The sequence below is a fragment of the Equus quagga genome, chromosome 7 (assembly GCF_021613505.1).
Source record: "Equus quagga isolate Etosha38 chromosome 7, UCLA_HA_Equagga_1.0, whole genome shotgun sequence".
Lineage (NCBI taxonomy): Eukaryota > Metazoa > Chordata > Mammalia > Perissodactyla > Equidae > Equus > Equus quagga.
Window position 1 is genome coordinate 15431048 of NC_060273.1, and position 18239 is coordinate 15449286.

The following is an 18239-nucleotide window of genomic DNA, read 5'->3' on the forward strand; positions in this document are numbered from 1 at the left end:
CAACTGTTGCCAATCTTCCTTTTTTTTTCTGCTTTATCTCCCCAAACACCCCCTGTACACAGTTGTATATCTTAGTTGCAGGTCCTTCTAGTTGTGGGATGTGGGACGCCGCCTCAACGTGGCCTGATGAGCAGTGCCATGTCCACGCCCAGGATCCGAACCCTGGGCCGCCACAGCAGAGCGTGTGAACTTAACCACTCCGCCACAGAGCCGGCCCCAAAATATATTTTTTTCAAGGGAAGATTTGCCCTAAGCTAAAATCTGTTGCCAGTCTTCCTCTTTTTTCTTCCTTTTTCTCTCCCAAAACCCCAGTACATAGTTGTGTGGTTGTAAATTCTTCTACGTGAGCCACTACCACAGTATGGCTACTGACAGATGAGTGATGTGGATCCATGCGAGGGAACCGAACCCAGGCTGCCAAAGTGGACCGTGCCGAACTTTAACTGCTAGGCCATCAGGGCTGGCTCAGAAAATATCTCTTGAGTGAATGAATGAGTGGATAAATGAATAAATGGATGGGTGGATGAAGCTCAGAGACATTGTGTATTTTATCTAAGGTCACACAGCAGAACCAGAGTTGAACCCAGTCTCTCTGACCCGACTGTGAACTCCATGAGGGCTGGCATGGAGTCTGGTTTGTCTCACCTCAGAATCCTCAGCACCATGGACAGTGCCTATATATAGTAGATGCTCAATAAACACTTGTTGAATAAATAAATGACTTCAAAGACTGAGCTTTTAAGATTATTATTATTTTGCCACACTCTTTAAGGAGACAGGGGCCTCATACACAGACACATCATAAGTCCCATTTGGAGAGCAGGCAGCATTTAGAGACACAGGCTGTTTTTTGATAGCAAAGATTAAAGGAGAGAAAACAGGAGCAGGCTGACTGAAGTGTGTGCTCCCTTTCCTGAGGCTGGGGCACCAGCCTGCATCGCCTCTGCAGCCAGCAGGAAGTGAGGTGGTAGCCACAGAGCTCGGGGTTTCCCACAGATGATCACTGGGACATCAGGGTCAAGATGGCAGACAGAAACAGAGGCAGCCAGACCTTCAGAAGCCCTGAAAGAAACGCAATTACGGGGCTGCTACTGGCACTGATGAGCCTTTGTGCAAAATTATCAGAAGATGCCTCCTCTAGACTGACCTATTAGGAAAGGATACCCTCTCAGGGTTGATCAGTTAGAAAAAGGAGGTTTTCTCTTTATCTGCTCTGAAAACCAATTAGAAAAAGGTGCTCACTTTGGATGGAAAAACAGAAAAAGTTTCCTTGCTTGGTGGGCCAATTTGAAAAAGGCAGCCCTTCCTCAAGCACTAGGCTTGGTATCCCCTCAAAAGGAAACTCTTGTGCAGTGCCCAACCTATTCAACCATCCTTGGCAATCTTGGGGGATATTCACAGAGGGCAAGCCTCTTAGGAACAACTTGACTCTCTGGCTCCAAGCTCACTGGTACTGGGTTGAACTAGCTCAGGTCAAACATGAGGTTGGTTCAAAAATCCCATCAGATCTAGGTGCCAAGAGCCAAGAAGGGTAACAGTTACATGGATTCACTTTTCATCCAAATTTTCAGGAAATTTCGGTGGCCATGCAAATCAAGGGCCATAAAAATGCTGCTAGTTCCTGGCCTTTATGGTCAGAGGAGCAGAGGAGCAGAGAAATAGAGTTTAGCGCTTGTCTGTTGTGTTCATCCTGGCACTAAGCATGGTGCACACAGCAGCATTCAACATGTACTTGTCCCCTGTTGAATGAATCCTGAAAAAGGTGTTAGAGATGAGCCACGAAGCTTCAGGAAGTTCCCAAGGTGCAGGTCTAGAGTGTGTGATTGTCTGTTGTATGTGGGTTTGTAACAAATGTGTGTGTCTGTACATACGGGCAACTCCAGCTGTCTGGGCATCCGCGTGTGCAGATATGAATGCACGCACGTGACCTGCTGTGTGTGTGCAAATGTGTCTGGATGATGTCCATTCTTGCGTGCATGTCCATGTGTGCCTGCATCTGTGTGCACGCATGCACTGTCGTGAGACAGCACGGGTAGACATGCATATGTACAGCCCAAGGTCTGGGCGTTTCCACAGATGCAGTCGCCCCTTCAGAGCTCAGGGCCAGCAGGCCCAGTGCTCCAGCACACCCCGGGCCCATGGAATAAAAGCCCCAGAGGAAGGTTCTGGTGCAGGTTCCTCTGCAAAGAGGACTTGAACTTACCCAAGCTGCTGGAAGCAGCCTTCGAGACTGCGGCCTGGACAGCTGCCGAAGGAAAGAGAAGGGTCAGCGTGCAGTTGGCAAGGAGCCTGGGAGAAGCCCCTCCTATCTGCTCTTCTCCTTGCAGCCAGAGTGGTCTCTTTGAAACCCCAGTCTGACCCTGTCACTCCCCTGCTGTGGACTCTTCAGGGGCTCCCAGTGCTTTCAGGAGAAAGGGCCAGAACCTTAGCAGGAACTATATGTCAATTGTATCTCAGTTCAAATAAAAAAGAACTATAGGGCCTCACGTGGTCTGGCCCCGCCTGTATCAGCTCACCCCACACTGACCTCCTCCTTCTCCTTCCAGCCTGCCGGGCCTTCTCTCAGTTCCTCTAACAGGCTGGGCTTCACCCACCACAGGCCCTTTGCCCATGCTGTACCGTCTGCCTGGGATTCCCTCCCCGTTCCCACCTTTCCCTGACTCCTCTTAGTTAGTCCCACCTCAATTTCCAAATCTCAGCTCCATTCTTCTCCAATCCTCCAGACTGGGCCTATCCCCCCGGTGTAAGGGCTCAGAGATCCTAATACATTTTCTTGATTGCATTTATCCCAGTTGCAGTTACATAGACACACACACACACACATATACAGTCATGCGCTGCATAATGACATTTCGGTCAACAACAGACTGCATTTATGACGGTGGTCCCCAGGAGATCAGTACCATATAGTCTAGATGTGCAGTAGCTATGCCATCTAGGTTTGTGTAAGTGCACTCTATGATGTTTGCACAATTCCAAAATCGCCTAACGGTGCATTTCTCAGAACGTATCCCCACCATTAAGTAATGCATGATTAGATATAATTATTTGAATGATGTCTTCTCCACTGGTCCATAAGCTTCGTGTGACCCTGACCTGTATTGGTTTTTGCTCATCATTACATCCCCAACCACTAGCACCAGGCCTGGCACACAGTAGGCACAAGAACATAATGAGAACTGGCAAAAGGAAGGCAGCTTATAATCCACTTTGCCCCAGAGAATTCACTTGCTCCAGTTCTTCAGATCCCAGTAAGATCTCAAATGCCAGGTTCTGTCACCCTCCTCATCTCCAGAGAGCATTCCTCGCAGGAACGTGCAGGAGGGAGTGGCCTTTTTACCTTTCCGTGAGATGGGACCCAGGTTCAGGACACGGCTTTGGTCTATGCTGCCCCCAGTGCGGACTCTGGTCCCGGAGCAGGTCTGCAGGGAGAAGGCGACAAAGAAACCCTTCCATGAGGGAAACTGAATGTGGTCCTGTCATGGGGAGCGGGCCAGCTGGGGCTTGAGGACGATGGAGGCAGGAGTTGTCAGGAGATCTGTATACCCAGGTTCATGTCCCCACTCACCATTTGCTAGATGTATGATCTTAGGAAAGCCATTTAAGTTCTCTGAACTTCTCTCCCCATAAAGATAAAGAGGCTAGTTAAATATCTCCCTTAGGGAGCTGCTGTGAAGCATTAAACGTTAGCACATGTAAGTTGCACATAGTGCTTACAAACGTCAGTTTCTATTGTCATAACACAGGCTTGCAGATAAGCCGGAGCGTTTAGCAGTCTGCTGCCCTGCCCTGGTCCACCTGATTTCCCAGCAGCTCAGGGCTGCTGCCTGGCCACGCACACCTCGTCTTACTGCTCATTCTGTCCTTGCGCTAAAGAAGAAACACAGCAGAAATATTTGTGTTTTTTTTTCTTATATAGCTTGTGGCCAAATGTCTTTGGCGTGGGGAGAGGGGCGAGGGGGAGGGTGGGGCCAGCAGGCTGAGGGAAGGGAGGCGACTTACCGGCTTGCAGTTTTCATTGATGTTGTCGCAGAGATACACCTCACAGTGCAGGTAGACCAGGTCGTAGTTTCCGGCAAAACGGAACATCTGGACGGAAAATCGGCCCTGTGGGGACTCCCCGTTCTCCACCACTCGGATGGTTGAGTCCTCGGTGCGTGGACAGCTGTGAGGGTTACATCACATAACGCTGTTGGTTAGGCAAACACTCTGGAGCCAGACTCCCCCGGTTCAAGTCTCACTCCACTACCTATTAACTGTGCGACCCTGGGCAACTTACTTAATCTCTCTGTTCCTCAGCTTCCCTCTCTGTATACAAGGAATAATAATTGTAAACCACATCACAAGATAGTTGCCATGATTAAACAAGTTAAATGTTCAAAGTGCTTATTAAAGTATATGGCACACAGTAGGTGCTACATACATATGATGCCAAAGTAAAAATGCCATCAGCACAGAGTCGAAATTACCCTCAAGTTAGCACTTGCTGATTTCCCAGGAAACGCCATTCAGGAATCATTAGCTGACATTTGTTGGCACTCCACTATGTGCCTGGCACTAATTTCAACAACGGAAACTTCTGAGCACTGAGGGCCACAGACCAGACTGGAGTGTGTGCATCCACCTGCACGCACACACAACTGTACCCCAAAACACTTATGAATGAAACTCAAAATTGCACCTGTAGAGACTCTCACGTGTGCTGGGCTGGATCAGCACGCGGGCACTCTGGGCAGGCAAATTGGGCACCCTCTCTGCTATTTCACACTACTCTCGCAGAATTCACTCGGATTTAGAAAAAGGGTTGAATGCTGATGCGTAGAAGAAGAACCGAGAAGGGATCTTCTGTGGGTGGTGTTCACGCTCTGCTCTCTGTCCCCCACAATTCAGATCTGACTCCAGAAGTGCAAACTACACTTGGCAAAATAAAACCCGTGAGGTGAAGCAGGCCCACCTCATGAGAGGCAGAGCGAGTGGCATCCAGCCTGCTCCTTCGTGGCCTGGTGCACTCAGCCCCAGCAGGGCATCCGTGTCTGCTCTGGCCACTCCAAGGGTCTCCCCAACTTGTCCCCTCCTTTCACATCCTGCAATATTCTGGCACCTTCCTAGACTGGTGGTCCACAACCCCGCTCCCACACATGCCCGGACAGAAAAACACAGGCACACCCACCATTTCTTCCTGCTTCTTTTTCAAAACTTTCCAAGCTTTCCACTATGTACATGCTATACTTTTACACTCGGAAAAAAAAAAAAAAGCTTAAAAATCCCTCACAGCAGGTATTATTTATGCCTATTTCACATATGAGAAGATGAATATCCAGAAAGATGAGCTGACTTGTTTCTCAGAACTAAAAACGACCGAAGTTAAGATTTGAACCCAAATTTCCACGATGCCCCAATCAAGGTCACGCCAATGTTTCCCAAATTTTCCAGTTCTTTTTTTCGTTAACTAGTAACCACCTTCCTGAATGTTTTCCTGTGTTTCCCAACATCTGTATTTTGATTATTTATTTGCTATTTTTCTTTAAATCTACTTACATTTTTACTGAACTACATCTATTTTGAGAAGAATCTTCAGCTCATGACCACAAACAGCAAACAAGTATCACTTGCCGTAAACAAAACATGACCAGACAAATAAATACAAAGTAGAACAGTACTATTAAATTTTAGTTAGACACAGTTTACTGTAAAAGCCCCTAAAACAGACTTCTGTTTTCTTTTTGTTGCAAAAAGACGTTAGCAAATAACAGAGAGGTGCGAAGCTCAGATAGGCACCCAGCCGAGACTTTCCCCTGGCGGAACCTCGCGGATTCCAAGAGAACTGAGAAAGGAGTTGGTCACCGTCTCTCGGGGATGCTTTCTCCGACTGCGCTACCAGAATGTGGATGCCACTCTCCTTTCCCCGCTTCCGGGTTTTTCTATGGCCTCTGTACCACTAACATGCTACTGATTTCACTTTTGTCTGTCAGTCTCCTCCTCTAGAACAACAGCTGTCTGAGGGCAGGGATTTCTGTCCCTTCTGTTCACTGTGTTATTCACAAGCCTGGCACACAGTAAGCTTCCAAAAGACCTGTTCCATTCGTGAATGAAAATGTGAACTCCTTGCTCACAGTGTGGCTCACCGTTCTCGAACGCCTGGAGTCAAAAGCCACACACTCATGCCCTCAGTGTTTCATCTGGCCCTGGCCGACTGTGCCTCCCCTTCACTCCTCTCAGCCAGGTGCCAGCCTTCCTCCGGCCCTGTGCATGCCTTTCCATCAGGCTTATGACACTTTTCTGAGTCTCAGACCCCCCTGGGTCATCTGGTAAAGCCCATGCATTCCACCCCAAAAATAAGGTTTTAAATGCATGAAACTTTTTAAAAACATTGTAACTGTGTGGTGACAGATGTTTAACTAGACTTATTGCAATCATTTCACAATATATACAAATATCAAATATTATGTTGTACATCTGAAACTAACATAGCATGTCAGTTATATGAAAAATTGAATGCATAAGATAAAATATGTAAGATTATAAAGGAAACCAATTAAATTGAAACATGGTCCTTAAAATAATAAAAAAACATTTGATATAGGCATTATATATTTCATATCTATTATATATAAATATATGTGCTTACAAGTATATATATTCGATAATGCATTAAATAATAAGATCTAGTAGAAATTCCAATACCGTAGTAACTAAAAAGTACTGATGAGGGTAAATGCCTTCATGTGCCCCGCTAATAATTCTGTGGTTTGGTGCCTGTATTTATAATGGATGGCAATGCTAATTTCACCTAGAGGATAATGAACATAAAGATGTACTCTTCCCCGATCCAAGTCCAAGGGCTCCCCGAATTCCATCCATAGGCCTTACTTGTCCTGGATGATGAAGTACTTCAAGGGGTCTGTGGCATTGCTGCTGGGTGTGGCATAGCAGTTGGTCATCAGCAGTGCGAATCGGGACACGTCGCCCCCATCCAGGATGGTGCCCACGTAGAGAAAGGCGTCGGTAGACAGGGTCACCGAGGAGCCCTGGTAAGGCTGCGTGAAGGTGGGGTTCTGGAAGAGGGCCATCCGCACGGTGAACATGCCCGTCCCGCCCACGCTGATGTTTAGGGAGCTGCGGGCGGAGAGGGACCAGTGAGAGAACCAGAGCTGAAAACAGCAACAGATGGACCACCCTTTGCGGTCTGCATTCCTGGGAAGTCCCTGACAGTTCTCGCATTTTTATCCAGCGGTAGGACTGGAAACCACCAACCATTGCTTTGCAAACTACAATGAGCACACACACGGGTCACCTCGGGATCTTGTTGAAACTCAGGTTCTGGTTCGGTAGGTTTGGGGTGTGGCTCAAAGTTCTGTATTTCTAACAAGCTCCCAGGTGATGCTGCTGCTGCTGATTCATAGACCACCTTTTTCATAACATGTCCACCCCCTCCCTCGGTTGCCTTTGCCTTCAAGAAGTGCAGCAAACAAATTCTCAAGGCACTCACCTAGATTCCTTCTTTGGTCTCAGCCTGGACCAGTTAAGAGGGATGAACTATGAGTTCTACTGGCCCGAGTCAGAGTCTGGCCCCACTTACAGCAGAAGATTGGCGTTTTAAAAACGGGTTATTTTTAACCACACTGGAAACAGCCACACTGATGGAGACGTCACAGGATGATCCAGTAAAAGACACCGTAAGACTGATGCCCCCGGAAATCAGGTGCATGAGAAATATTTAGTAACATGGAAGTCCATTTTATGGGTGATAACTGGGTTATCAGTTTGGACTCAGAATTGAACTGAGGCAAGATTTCTAGCTCAAACCAGAGAGAGATTTGCACACAAATACGTTGCTCCTGGAGTCTACCAGGCCTGGGACATGGCCACATTGCTCCAGGGCACTGCTTGGCCAGGTGACGCTCCAGCCAAAGGAAGACAACAAGCAGCCTTCTTCCCCCAAGTCAGCCATGCGCCCTCATCAGTGCCTAGTGCCCTTCCCAAGGTTGGTTGGCCCAGAGAAGATGGAACCATGGGAAAGCTTCAAGATGAAGGTCATGGTCAAGTGAGGGCTCTGGGCCTCATGGCCTGGGTTTGACTCCCAGCTCGGCCACTTACTAGACTCTCTAACTTTGGGCAAGTTATTCAACCTTCTCTGAGCCTCTATTTCCACATCTGTATAACGAGAATAATAATAATACCTACACTTCCTAGGGCACTCTACAATTTCAATGAGACGTTCCATGTAGAACACCGAGCACAATGCCTGATGTATACTCAGCCCTTGATAAATGCTTGTTATAATTACAACTATAATTTTTTCCAACAACAGCATCATTGGTGATTCATCCTATTCAGAGATTTTCACTTTTATTTAGCAAAGACCCTTTTCCTTTTTTAAACAATCAAACCTCACGTGGCACACAGTATGGATGGAACTTCTCTGGTTCACCCCTCAGACACTCCCAAGGCACCCCTTAAAGACCCTCAAACTCCAAGAAGCGTAATTTGTAAACCCCTCTTTAATCAAACTCCTTCTATTTACAGAGAGGGAAGGAAACTGAAGCCCAAATATGGCATACGATTTGCCCCAAATCCCATAGCAGGTCTAGACTGAGAGCCCTCCCACCTTCCCTCTGGTCCAGCCACCCTCCAGTAAGCCAGAGACACTAATATTTGATTCGCATCTGCAGAGCACTGCTGTGCCTCTAAGAAAGGCAGTACAAAGATTGCTAAACCCATTCCACAGATGAGAAGACTGACACCCAGAGTGGGGCTATCAACTTCTCAAAGCCATCTGGCTAGGACGTGATGGTGCCTGGATTTGAATCCAGGCTCCAGACTTCCTAGCTGGGCTCCTCCATTGTGCAACACTGCTCCCCAGTCCCCCCCACCCAGCTCCTTATGGGTGACAGGTGACAGGGAAGCCGAGGGCCTGGTGGTTGAGGGGGTGTGAGGTGGAGCCGGCCAGGGGCGCTGGGGACCCTCTCTGGCCGCACCTGACTATTGGATGCAGGGAGGTCTTCAGGCTGACTTTCATGTCCAGCGGGTAGGAGCAGGCGAAGTTGATTTTGATGTTGACGTCGCGGATGATGATCTCATCGGCCAGGAAGAGCGTGTTGCTGTACGTGGCATGGGTTTCATTCGTCTGTGTTGAGGGGAGAGGAGAAAGGGGCATGAGAACCTGAGTAGCACTCAAAACCAAAGGAGCCTTCTCTAGCCACCCATGGGCTGCCCTTCCGGTAGCCACAATCAAAAGTTACAACAACAGTGGCCATTTCTGAGCACGCGCCACGTGCTGGGCTTTGAGCTAGACATTCCTCCTGCATCACTGCATTAGTCCCTTCAATGACCCTGAGAGGCAGGGTACCACCCCCTGCCTGGTGATGAGGAGCAAACCAAGGAACTCTGAGTGACTCGCCCACAGGACGTGGCATCTAGTAAGCCTGGGCTCTTCCCATGACCCAGCGCTTCCTCTCTCAAACACTAAAAAGACTAAAAACCACGTGCAGATTCATCATTGATGGTGGAATTCCAAACGCTGTGCTGAGCAAATGACAACGAATTTCTTTCTTCCTTTCTTATGTCTTCCTCCCTTTTCTTTTTTTGGGGGCTGAGGGAGGTGCGAGGAAGCCGTGCTCCACTCACACAAACACTGACCCCTGGGTCCCTTTTGAGTAGGTTTCTGTAGGCGAGGTTCTGATTCTGTGAACACCAGTGATGCTGACCCTGCCTCCCAGGACCGCCAGAGACAAACAGACGTGCTTCTCAACCCAGTGTTGACACCTACTGGCTTAGAACCATCCCTGCTCTGTCTGGCCCAACTTTTCGCATCTGTAAAATGGGGAACCATCACCACAGGAGGTCCTCTTTATTTGAAGCTAATGTTTATTGAACACTTCCTATGCGTCAGTCACTGTCCTGACCACTTCACGCACAGTAACTCATTTAAGCGTCTTGACAACGTGACAAAGTAGCTACTATTATTACTCCATTTTACAGTGCAAGAAACAGGCATGGCCAGGCTGAACAACTCACCAAAGCTCACACAGCTAGTAAATGGGGGAGCCTGGGCTTGAACCAGGCAGTGCTCTGACCCCGTCCCACACTGCCCAGGACGTACCGTCAGCACTGTCCCACAGGGGCCATCCCTGGTTGGGGTCACCACAGACACCCAGTCCCGGTCGCCCCTCTCAGCGAAGCCCGAGCACTGGCTGTCAAGCAGGTACATGTAAACCTTCTCAAAACCCAGGCTCTTCAGCTGGCACTTGCCCAGGGACATCTTGATGTCGTTGATCCCACACTCCAGCTTGCGCTCCAGGTGGGAGAGATCTGAAATGGGCAGGGAAGGCAGGATTGGAAATCTGTGACCACAATTCGGGGGCCCAGCACATCCCCAGGGCTCAGGCCCAGCTGGTCAGGCTGGCCACAAGCTGGGGATACTCAGTGTAGCCTCAGTCTGATCTCTCTGCGGTCTCTCCTCTCAGAGTGATGGAGGCTCAAGATTGGACTCCAAGCATCACTGGATGGATCCCAGTGGCCGGGCATCAGCCCCATGTTACCCTAAGTGTGGGCTGTATACAAAAAACAGTATTATTTTTGGGTCGTTCACGGCCCCAGCATTAAATAACATTGAATCCCAGTAAAACAAAACAAAACAACAAACAAACAAAAAAAGCTAGTAGGTTAATTGCAATTTCTTTCCACCCTTTCTTTACCAAGGAGATGGTCCTGTTCATGTTTTTAATGTCATACACTGCTAACTTCCCTTTTAAAACAATGTGCAGACCTCAACCTGCTAAAATTTAATAATTTGATTTCATTGTATTCACTTTTGCTTTACCTTCTATCTAAGGCAAGTGTTACTTGCCACAGATAGATGCAGTAGTGACCATCAATGTCCCAACTTTACCTGAAAGAAGAAGGATTCAAGGAATTTGAAGAAAAACAAGTTAGTGAAAATTGCAGGATGGATACAATTTGGATAAAGCAAAATTGTCAAATTGGTACTTGGACGTGACCAAAATCATGACTGAAGCTTGAGAAATGCTAGTCTGCATCAATCATTTGTACATATGGGGAAACTGAGGCTTAGTGATGTCCAGGGCCCCGCTCAGGTCCTCAGCTGGTCAGTGGAGGACCCAGCCCAAGAAACCACACCTGGCGGCCAGTCCTGTGTTCTTGTGCTGCAGGAAGATGGCTCTGGTAGCCTTTGGCCTATGGGCAGCAGCCACCTGTGTATCCATTGTGGTGTGGAGGCCTCAGAAAGAAGGCTGGGGGTCAGGAGGTCCCCGACTCTCTGGGAGCCTTGGAGTCAACTAAGGAGAGACTCCCCACACGCCCCCAACTCACACACAGGAATGTGGCCCTCCCTCAGCGGCTGACGCTTCTCAACACCTCGCCTCCCCACCCCCACCGGCCTCACCAGTGATGTTGAAGTCCTGTTTGCACTGGCAGTGCCATTTGCCATTAACCGATTTGCATTCCTCGTCTACGCTGCACTCATCACACGTGCCCTCCACCGACCTGGGATCTGCAGGGTCACAGACACAGACAGTCAGCAAGGATGCGCCCCAGGCACCCCACGGTGCCCTTCTAGACCTGGAGTGGGGTGGGGGGACACGCCCACTCACCTGTGCAGTACGCCAGATGGCACTCGGGGGGCGCCCTCAGGTTGTAGACATAGTAGCCCCCGGGACAGGCCTTCACCTGGACGGGCGCGTCCCACAGGCAGCAGTTGCCGCTCCAGTGCGCGCAGGCTGTGCGGCTCACGATGCCCTCGTCGCTGGATGGGTGCGTGCCGTTGAGCCACATGGGCGCGGCCGTGTTGCAGCGCAGGGTGGGCACGCAGGTCTCGGCCATGCGCACGCCGCCCTGCCCCATGAAGCGGTACCAGCCGCTCAGATGGGAGTCGCAGGCGTAGCCCGTCCCGTAGTCGCTGCTGCGCCAGTACTCGTCCAGGATGCTGTGCGCCTGGCACGGATCGACGCACACGTGCGCAGCGCCCTCCCGCACACAGTCCAGCCCCTGCCCGCAGGAGCCTGGGGAGCACTCACAGTGCCGCCCGTCCCCCAAGTAGCCCGCGGGGCACACGCACGAGTAGCTGCCCTTGCTGTTGACACAGGTGGCCAGGGCGTGGCAGCCACTGAACCCCGGCTCAGCGCACTCGTCCACGTCGATGCAGCCGAGCCCAGGTGTCTGGCGGAAGCCGTTGAGGCAGACGCACGTATAGGAGCCCAGTGTGTTCACGCAGCTGCTGTTGGCGGAGCAGTTGTGGGCCCCAGGAATGGCACATTCGTTCAGGTCCACGCACACTAAGCCGTCGCCAGTGAAGCCGTCCTGGCAGGAGCACGTTGTGGCCGCCCCATCCTCCAAGCAGGTGGCATTGCTGTGACAGTCAATGCAGCTTCCTGTGGACAGAAAAGCCCAGCATCAGAACGGGGGCAGCTGGGCCAATGGTCACCCAGAAACTCCTTCCATGTCCCTTAGGGTACCCATATTCTTTAAGACTTAGTCCCTAGCAGACCCCCACCAAAACAAATAAAGAGAACTCCCCTGATGATGTCTAACTCCCACCATTCATTCTTGTGTGTTAAGCATTGTCTTCAAGCTGTGTCTTCTTTTAAAATATCTACATTCCCACATCCAGAGGAATAATGCAGAGTTCTTGACAGTTTGGGTAGGATTCAGGTGAACCTGTGTCCGCTTCCCCTTCTTGGCACATTTTGTGCCTTTTGCTCAGATCTCCTTCCCTGCCTCCCCTCTAAAAATATCCCCAGCTCTACCTCGCAGTGGCAGCCACCTTTCGTGTGTTCCTTTGTGACAATAATGGTAAAGATAATGAGCTGTCGTTTAATAAGCTCTCACTACATGTCAGACACTGGGATATGCACTTTTCCTTCATTATCTTGTTGAATCGTCCAGGGGCCCTGTGGGATCACTTTCGTATTTACCCTTATTTTAAAGATAGGGAAACTGAGCTTCAGAAGATGTAAGCCGCTAGCTCCATTGGTGAATGCCAAAGCTAGGACACAAACCCAGGTGGCAGGACCACAGAGTGTGTACTTTTAACTATTCACTGTGTGCGGAGGCATGCCAGCTCAGGGGAGGCGCTCAGCTCCCTTCTCCAGGAAGAAGCTGAAAGCAGAATGAGGGCAGCGTGCAACCCAATGGAACCAGCTCTTAAGTGTGCAAGGGCAAGCATTTGGGAGGCATCTGGGTGTTTTCAAATCTCCTGTGTGGTTCAGTATGTTCCTGGCCTTCTAGTGAAGTGCCAGGGAGCTTTAGTGATGTTCTAGACTCTTGTCTATCCATGTGTGGTCCAAGGACAAGAGCACCAGCGTGATCCAGGAGCTTGTTAGAAATGCAGAGCATCAGCCCCCACTCCAGACTTATTGAACCAGAACCTGTTTTAGCAAGATTCTCAGGGGAGTCCTGTGTTCATTGAAGTGTAAGAAATGGATTTAGAATAAAGACTATGAAAATCCCACGCATGATAGGAGGGGGATCAGAACTTCCCTGCCAGGGGCTGTATTGCTACACACACACATACACACGTGCACACACACCACTTACTTGCTTCCGAGGTGTCAGTGTTTGCAGCTATGATGACCCAATAGGTCACCACTGTCACCATCCGCATCGAGGTCAGAGAGCTAAGCCAGCCCATCCTTTCCGCTCTTCACAGCTACTTCTGGGCTGGGGAAGTCTTGCCCAAAGACAAGGACAGGTGGGCCCCTCGGAGTTTCCTCCTAGTCCCTGAAGTCCTGTTAACAGAGATGGATGGGATAAATGCGTGATCTAACTCTCCTCCACATGCTTGGGGGGAGAGCCTTGGTTGTGCACTGCACAACACCGGGAGATGCCATTTATATGAACCACAAAAAGTGTGCAGTGCTGTGGCCCTTGCTTTGGTGGAATTTTCCCCTCTGTGGCCACACCCTTACTCCCACCCACGTCCCAGCCTCGGCTCCCCAAGTCTCCTCGCATTTGGAAGAAGTGAGTCTCTCATTTGGAGCAGGAAGCAGGAGGATGGAGTTGTGTTCTGGACTCGCCACCTTGTTGGAGACAGCTTTGGGTTTTAACAGCCAAATCCTGATCTCCTGCTGGGAAAACTTCAGCTTGCCCAGATCCATTTATTCATTCGACAAACATTTATTGAGTAACTACCATATGCCAAACAGAGTGCTACGCACCACGGAAAATGATGAACAAGACAGACAAGGCCCCTGAGTTCATGCAACTCGCATATTGTAAAGAAGCGGCTTTGACATAAGCAACCCAAGAGTCGATTAACCTTCTCAGTGCATTTTAATGTTTCCAGGGTGATCACTTATATTTCACCCAGTTGTTGAATATCACCCAAATTTTTACAGCAGCAAAATAGGGCAGCACGGCGGTTAAGTGTGTGGGACCTGGAGCCTGCAACCAGGATTCAAAGTCCAAGTCACACTAACAGTGTGACATGGTATTTCAACTTGGTAAGACTCAGTTCCTTAGCTATGATATAAGGGTCTTTGCTTCCACAAATTGAATGCCTACAATGTGCCACCTCAGTCTGAAGTCCCTCTGATCCAACTTGTGTTCTAGAGCAGCGTTGTCCAAGCCTTTGTGGTTTAGATCCGCTATGAGAAAAGTATTTTATGCCCTAGCCTAGGACACGCATAGCACTTGCGTACGCACACGCGCACACACACACGAAATAAAAATTTTATAAACAATTATTATCGTTATTGTCCGCATTGCTTGCTGATGTATTCTATTGTATTTCATTAAAAGAAAATTCTAGATGTAATCCACAAATGATTTCATGATCCACTAACGGGTTGTGACCTACAGTTTGAAAAACAGTACGGTGGGTGATAGCTAACTGCATATTGTTGTCACGGGGATTAATTAAGATGTTATATGCAAAACAGGGCCCAGAGCATAGCAAATGCTCTGGTTCACTGCCCTATCCCCAGTGCCTGGTACGCAGTAACTAGTGTTTGTTGAATGAGTGATAAAGTAATGGTCATCGTTATTAGGAAAGTGCAGGCTAACAGACAGGAAGGTTGACTTACCAAAGATCACGAAGCCAATAGTCAGCAGAGTAATGACTCAGTCTAGGTCTGAGCCAAGTGTCCAATCTCTTAATTTCCTCTCCCCTCTCCCTCAAACAGAATGAGAATCAGGAGAAGACCAGACAGGGGAGAAGTGGTGAGGAGAAGAGAGAGCAGAAGATATCCTTACCTGAAGCCGGAAAGGTGGAATTAATCTGCTTACAAGTGTGGCCTCCTATATATACGTCTGCCCCTGGCTGGCAAACTCTCCTCGAATTATTCTTGGTTCTGTTTCTTGAGATCGAATCCTTGGGGGGTGGAATATTTTCCCCTGTTGGCACAGTGTTCTAGGCTGTGAGTTCTTGTTGTTCTTTTTCTTAATAGGTAGAGACCCCGAATGATTGACATTGGGGGTCACACTTGTGCCCACACATACAGGGCCTCTGTTTTGCACCTCTTGGCATCAAGAGATTCCTTAGTTAGAAATTAACTGGGAAAGCAGTGCCAAGGTCCTGGGCTTTTTCTTGGTTATTGGCAAGGACATCATGGACCCAAGGAGCCAGGTACAGGCCAGTATCTGAAGCCAGGCTACTCTAGGATATAAGGGATGTTCATGGCCCCCACTGGGACGTGTACCTGTGGCCATCAGGTTCCCCATCCTGGAGTGCACGGGCTCGGCCAGCTCCCCTGGGGTCCAGACATGAGCAGGAGAGGAGTGGAGAATGGTTGAAGGTCAGAGCTAGAAGATAATTCAGACGTCATTGGACCAGATCCACTCTATGAAACAAGAAATCTGAGTTCCCACGAGGGATGCTCTTTCGGAAGGTAGATAACTTCAGGATTGAATAGACTGACTTTGGAGTCAGCCCATCTGAATCATGTCAGTAGGCTCAGCTCTTAACCTTCCTGAGGTCATTTTCCTCGTCTATAAAGTGAGGATACCCATCTCCCAGCATTGTTATGGTGGTTGAAGGAGATGACGCAAAGAAAGACATGTAGTCATGATTCTATCCATGCAAATCACTGCCAATGCTGCGTTGCTGGTGTACAGTCATAGGGGTAGAAAATGACAGAGCCTGGATTCAACTCCTCGTCTCCTGAGCCAGTCCCATGTAGGTGGCAATCCCACGTTGAGTAGAATCAAATCTACGTGAACGTGGGCTGAGCAGGAAATGGAACAGGAACCTGATTTTGCTCCCTCTGCATTTACTTCCTGAGGCCCTTTCTCACGCTGTCTCATTTAGTGGGGGGTCACTATTGGCACAGGGGCAATCACCTCCTGAGGATAATTCTGTAGGAGGGAAATTTCTGGGTCAAGGAGGCGACATAGTTTTAAGAATTTTGATGCCTCATCCTAAACAGCACCCCAGAGAGATTTTTAAAAAGTAGTTTACAATCCGACCACAGTACTCACTGACCTAGAGCTTTGTTCACTTTCTTTCATCTTTGTCAAAAAGATAAGCGAGAAATATCTCATTGTTGCTTACTTTTGCAATTCTTCCATGAAAAGGAAAATTGTCATCTCTTCATTTGTTTACTATTTATTCTTCTATTCTGAACTGGCTGTTTGTGTCCTTTACCCTTCTTTTTCCCCCATGGGAATATGTCCCTTTTTTTTTTTTCCTATTACTTAAGAAGGAAATAAGAGTTCTTAATATTCTTTTTCTCCATCCTGGATGGTGAATATCAATTTTGGTTGGTGCACGGCAGGCCCTGTCTAACCCGGGGTCGGGGTGTCCTTAAAGGGTTAAAGTCGGAGGCTCCAGGTGGCTCGTGGAGCTGTCTGGGCAAAGGCCCCAGGTAGGAAAATGGGGAGTTTGGGCTGGAGACTATTGGTAATTCTAATAACCACATCATTCTAGTTTCTGTATTTGATGCTTTACGTCTTGGGACTTTGTTCTTCCTGGAAGGGTTGCCCCTTCCTGGGCTCACTAATTTCTAGAGATAGCAAACAACTGGCCTGAGAACATGCCTTTCATATGCAAACTGGCCAAACCAGAGTCCCTCCTCAAGCCCTCCTTTATGGGGCTTTCATGCTCAGGGCCACTATCCCCCTACCCTAATCACCCCAGGGACAGATACCAGACAACTAGGGCACAATTCCAGAGCCTGCTGAAACTATTCGCACTGGCCAATCTGAAGCCCGCTTACCTTGCCTTTCCCATTTCATCCCTTAGAAACCGCAATGAAGGCTTGTGCCCATGTTTCCCCCTGTCCATCTGCCTCCTGGCCAACCCTGCTGCTTCCTTGTGTGGGCCTCCATTTCATGGTGTGCCCCTATCTCTTGGGATCTGTGAGTCTAATAAACCATCTTATCAATGGCAGCCATCTCCTGATCTGCCGGCCTTGTTGTACCTGAACAGTAGTAATAAAACCTACACTTTAAAACAATAAGCGTCACCTTCGCTCAACACAGCTGGATCATCCTGCGCTATTTCTCTAGTTTGCCATTTCCCCACTCTTTCTTCAAACCTCCTACCCTCTCCTCAGGCTTGCAAACTGAATGACGTCATTGACGACCAAGCAATGCCTCCCTCATGTTGTGGTCTACCTGCTTGTAGACCCATCTTCATCATCTCCTCTCCTGTTAGGATGGAGGCAGGATCCTTCTTCCTGTGTTCTGACGACCTTTCCTTCCCACCTTCCCTTCCCCCTTCCTCCTGTACCTTCACTTTTCTCTTATCCATTGGGGTATTCTCGTCTACGAGTCCCTTCCACGGAAACCATCCTTTGACCCCACAGCTCCTCTAGCCGCCATCCTATTTTCCATCCTTTCATAGTCAAAATTCTCAAAAGACTGATCTGCCCTCTTTCCACCTCAGTCCACACCGATACGCTTTCTGAACTGCCAGCTCCATAAACGTAGCTCCTCGAGATCACTAAAAATGTCCATGTTGCCAAATTCAATCACTATTTTCCTCTTTATCTTACTTCCAGAGAAGTGCTCAAAAAATATTTGTTTTCGTATGAACCTTACTCAATCTCTCAGCCATTCCTCCTTTTTTGAAACCGTCTTCTTGCTTAGCTTTTAGACACGGACAGGAGACTTGATCTTAAGAATCCTGACAGCTGTGACTTACTGGGTGTCTCCTGGTTCAGACACTGCTGAATGCTTTTACATGCATTGTCTCACATAATGAGACACAGCAACCCATGCTGCACAGAAGAAGAACTGTAGTTCAGAGAGGTTGATTCAATTCCCCAAGATTACACAACTAG

The 18239-nt window shown here is 48.8% G+C and overlaps 1 protein-coding gene across 1 annotated transcript; it reads right to left on the reverse strand.

Annotated features, from left to right (window-relative positions):
- Positions 1–731: 731 nt before the first annotated feature.
- On the reverse strand, positions 732–13779 carry UMOD (uromodulin). Its single transcript, XM_046665207.1, has 10 exons — positions 13555–13779; positions 11613–12389; positions 11405–11512; positions 10103–10311; positions 8979–9127; positions 6871–7116; positions 4003–4165; positions 3341–3422; positions 2204–2245; positions 732–1062 (listed from the first exon to the last, which is right to left on the reverse strand). Exons 1-10 carry the CDS (start codon positions 13646–13648, stop codon positions 1001–1003), a joined length of 1932 nt encoding a protein of 643 aa, XP_046521163.1. The 5' UTR covers positions 13649–13779; the 3' UTR covers positions 732–1000.
- Between the last annotated feature and the right edge of the window lie 4460 nt (positions 13780–18239).

Excerpts from the sequence above, each read along its gene's own strand:
- UMOD (XM_046665207.1), bottom strand. The coding sequence starts at position 13,648 with ATGGGCTGGCTTAGCTCTCTGACCTCGATGCGGATGGTGACAGTGGTG. Across the intron at positions 12,390-13,554 it reads CACTGACACCTCGGAAGCAA|GAAGCTGCATTGACTGTCAC; the intron begins GTAAGTGGTGTG and ends TTCTGTCCACAG. Across the intron at positions 11,513-11,612 it reads CCATCTGGCGTACTGCACAG|ATCCCAGGTCGGTGGAGGGC; the intron begins GTGAGTGGGCGT and ends GTGACCCTGCAG.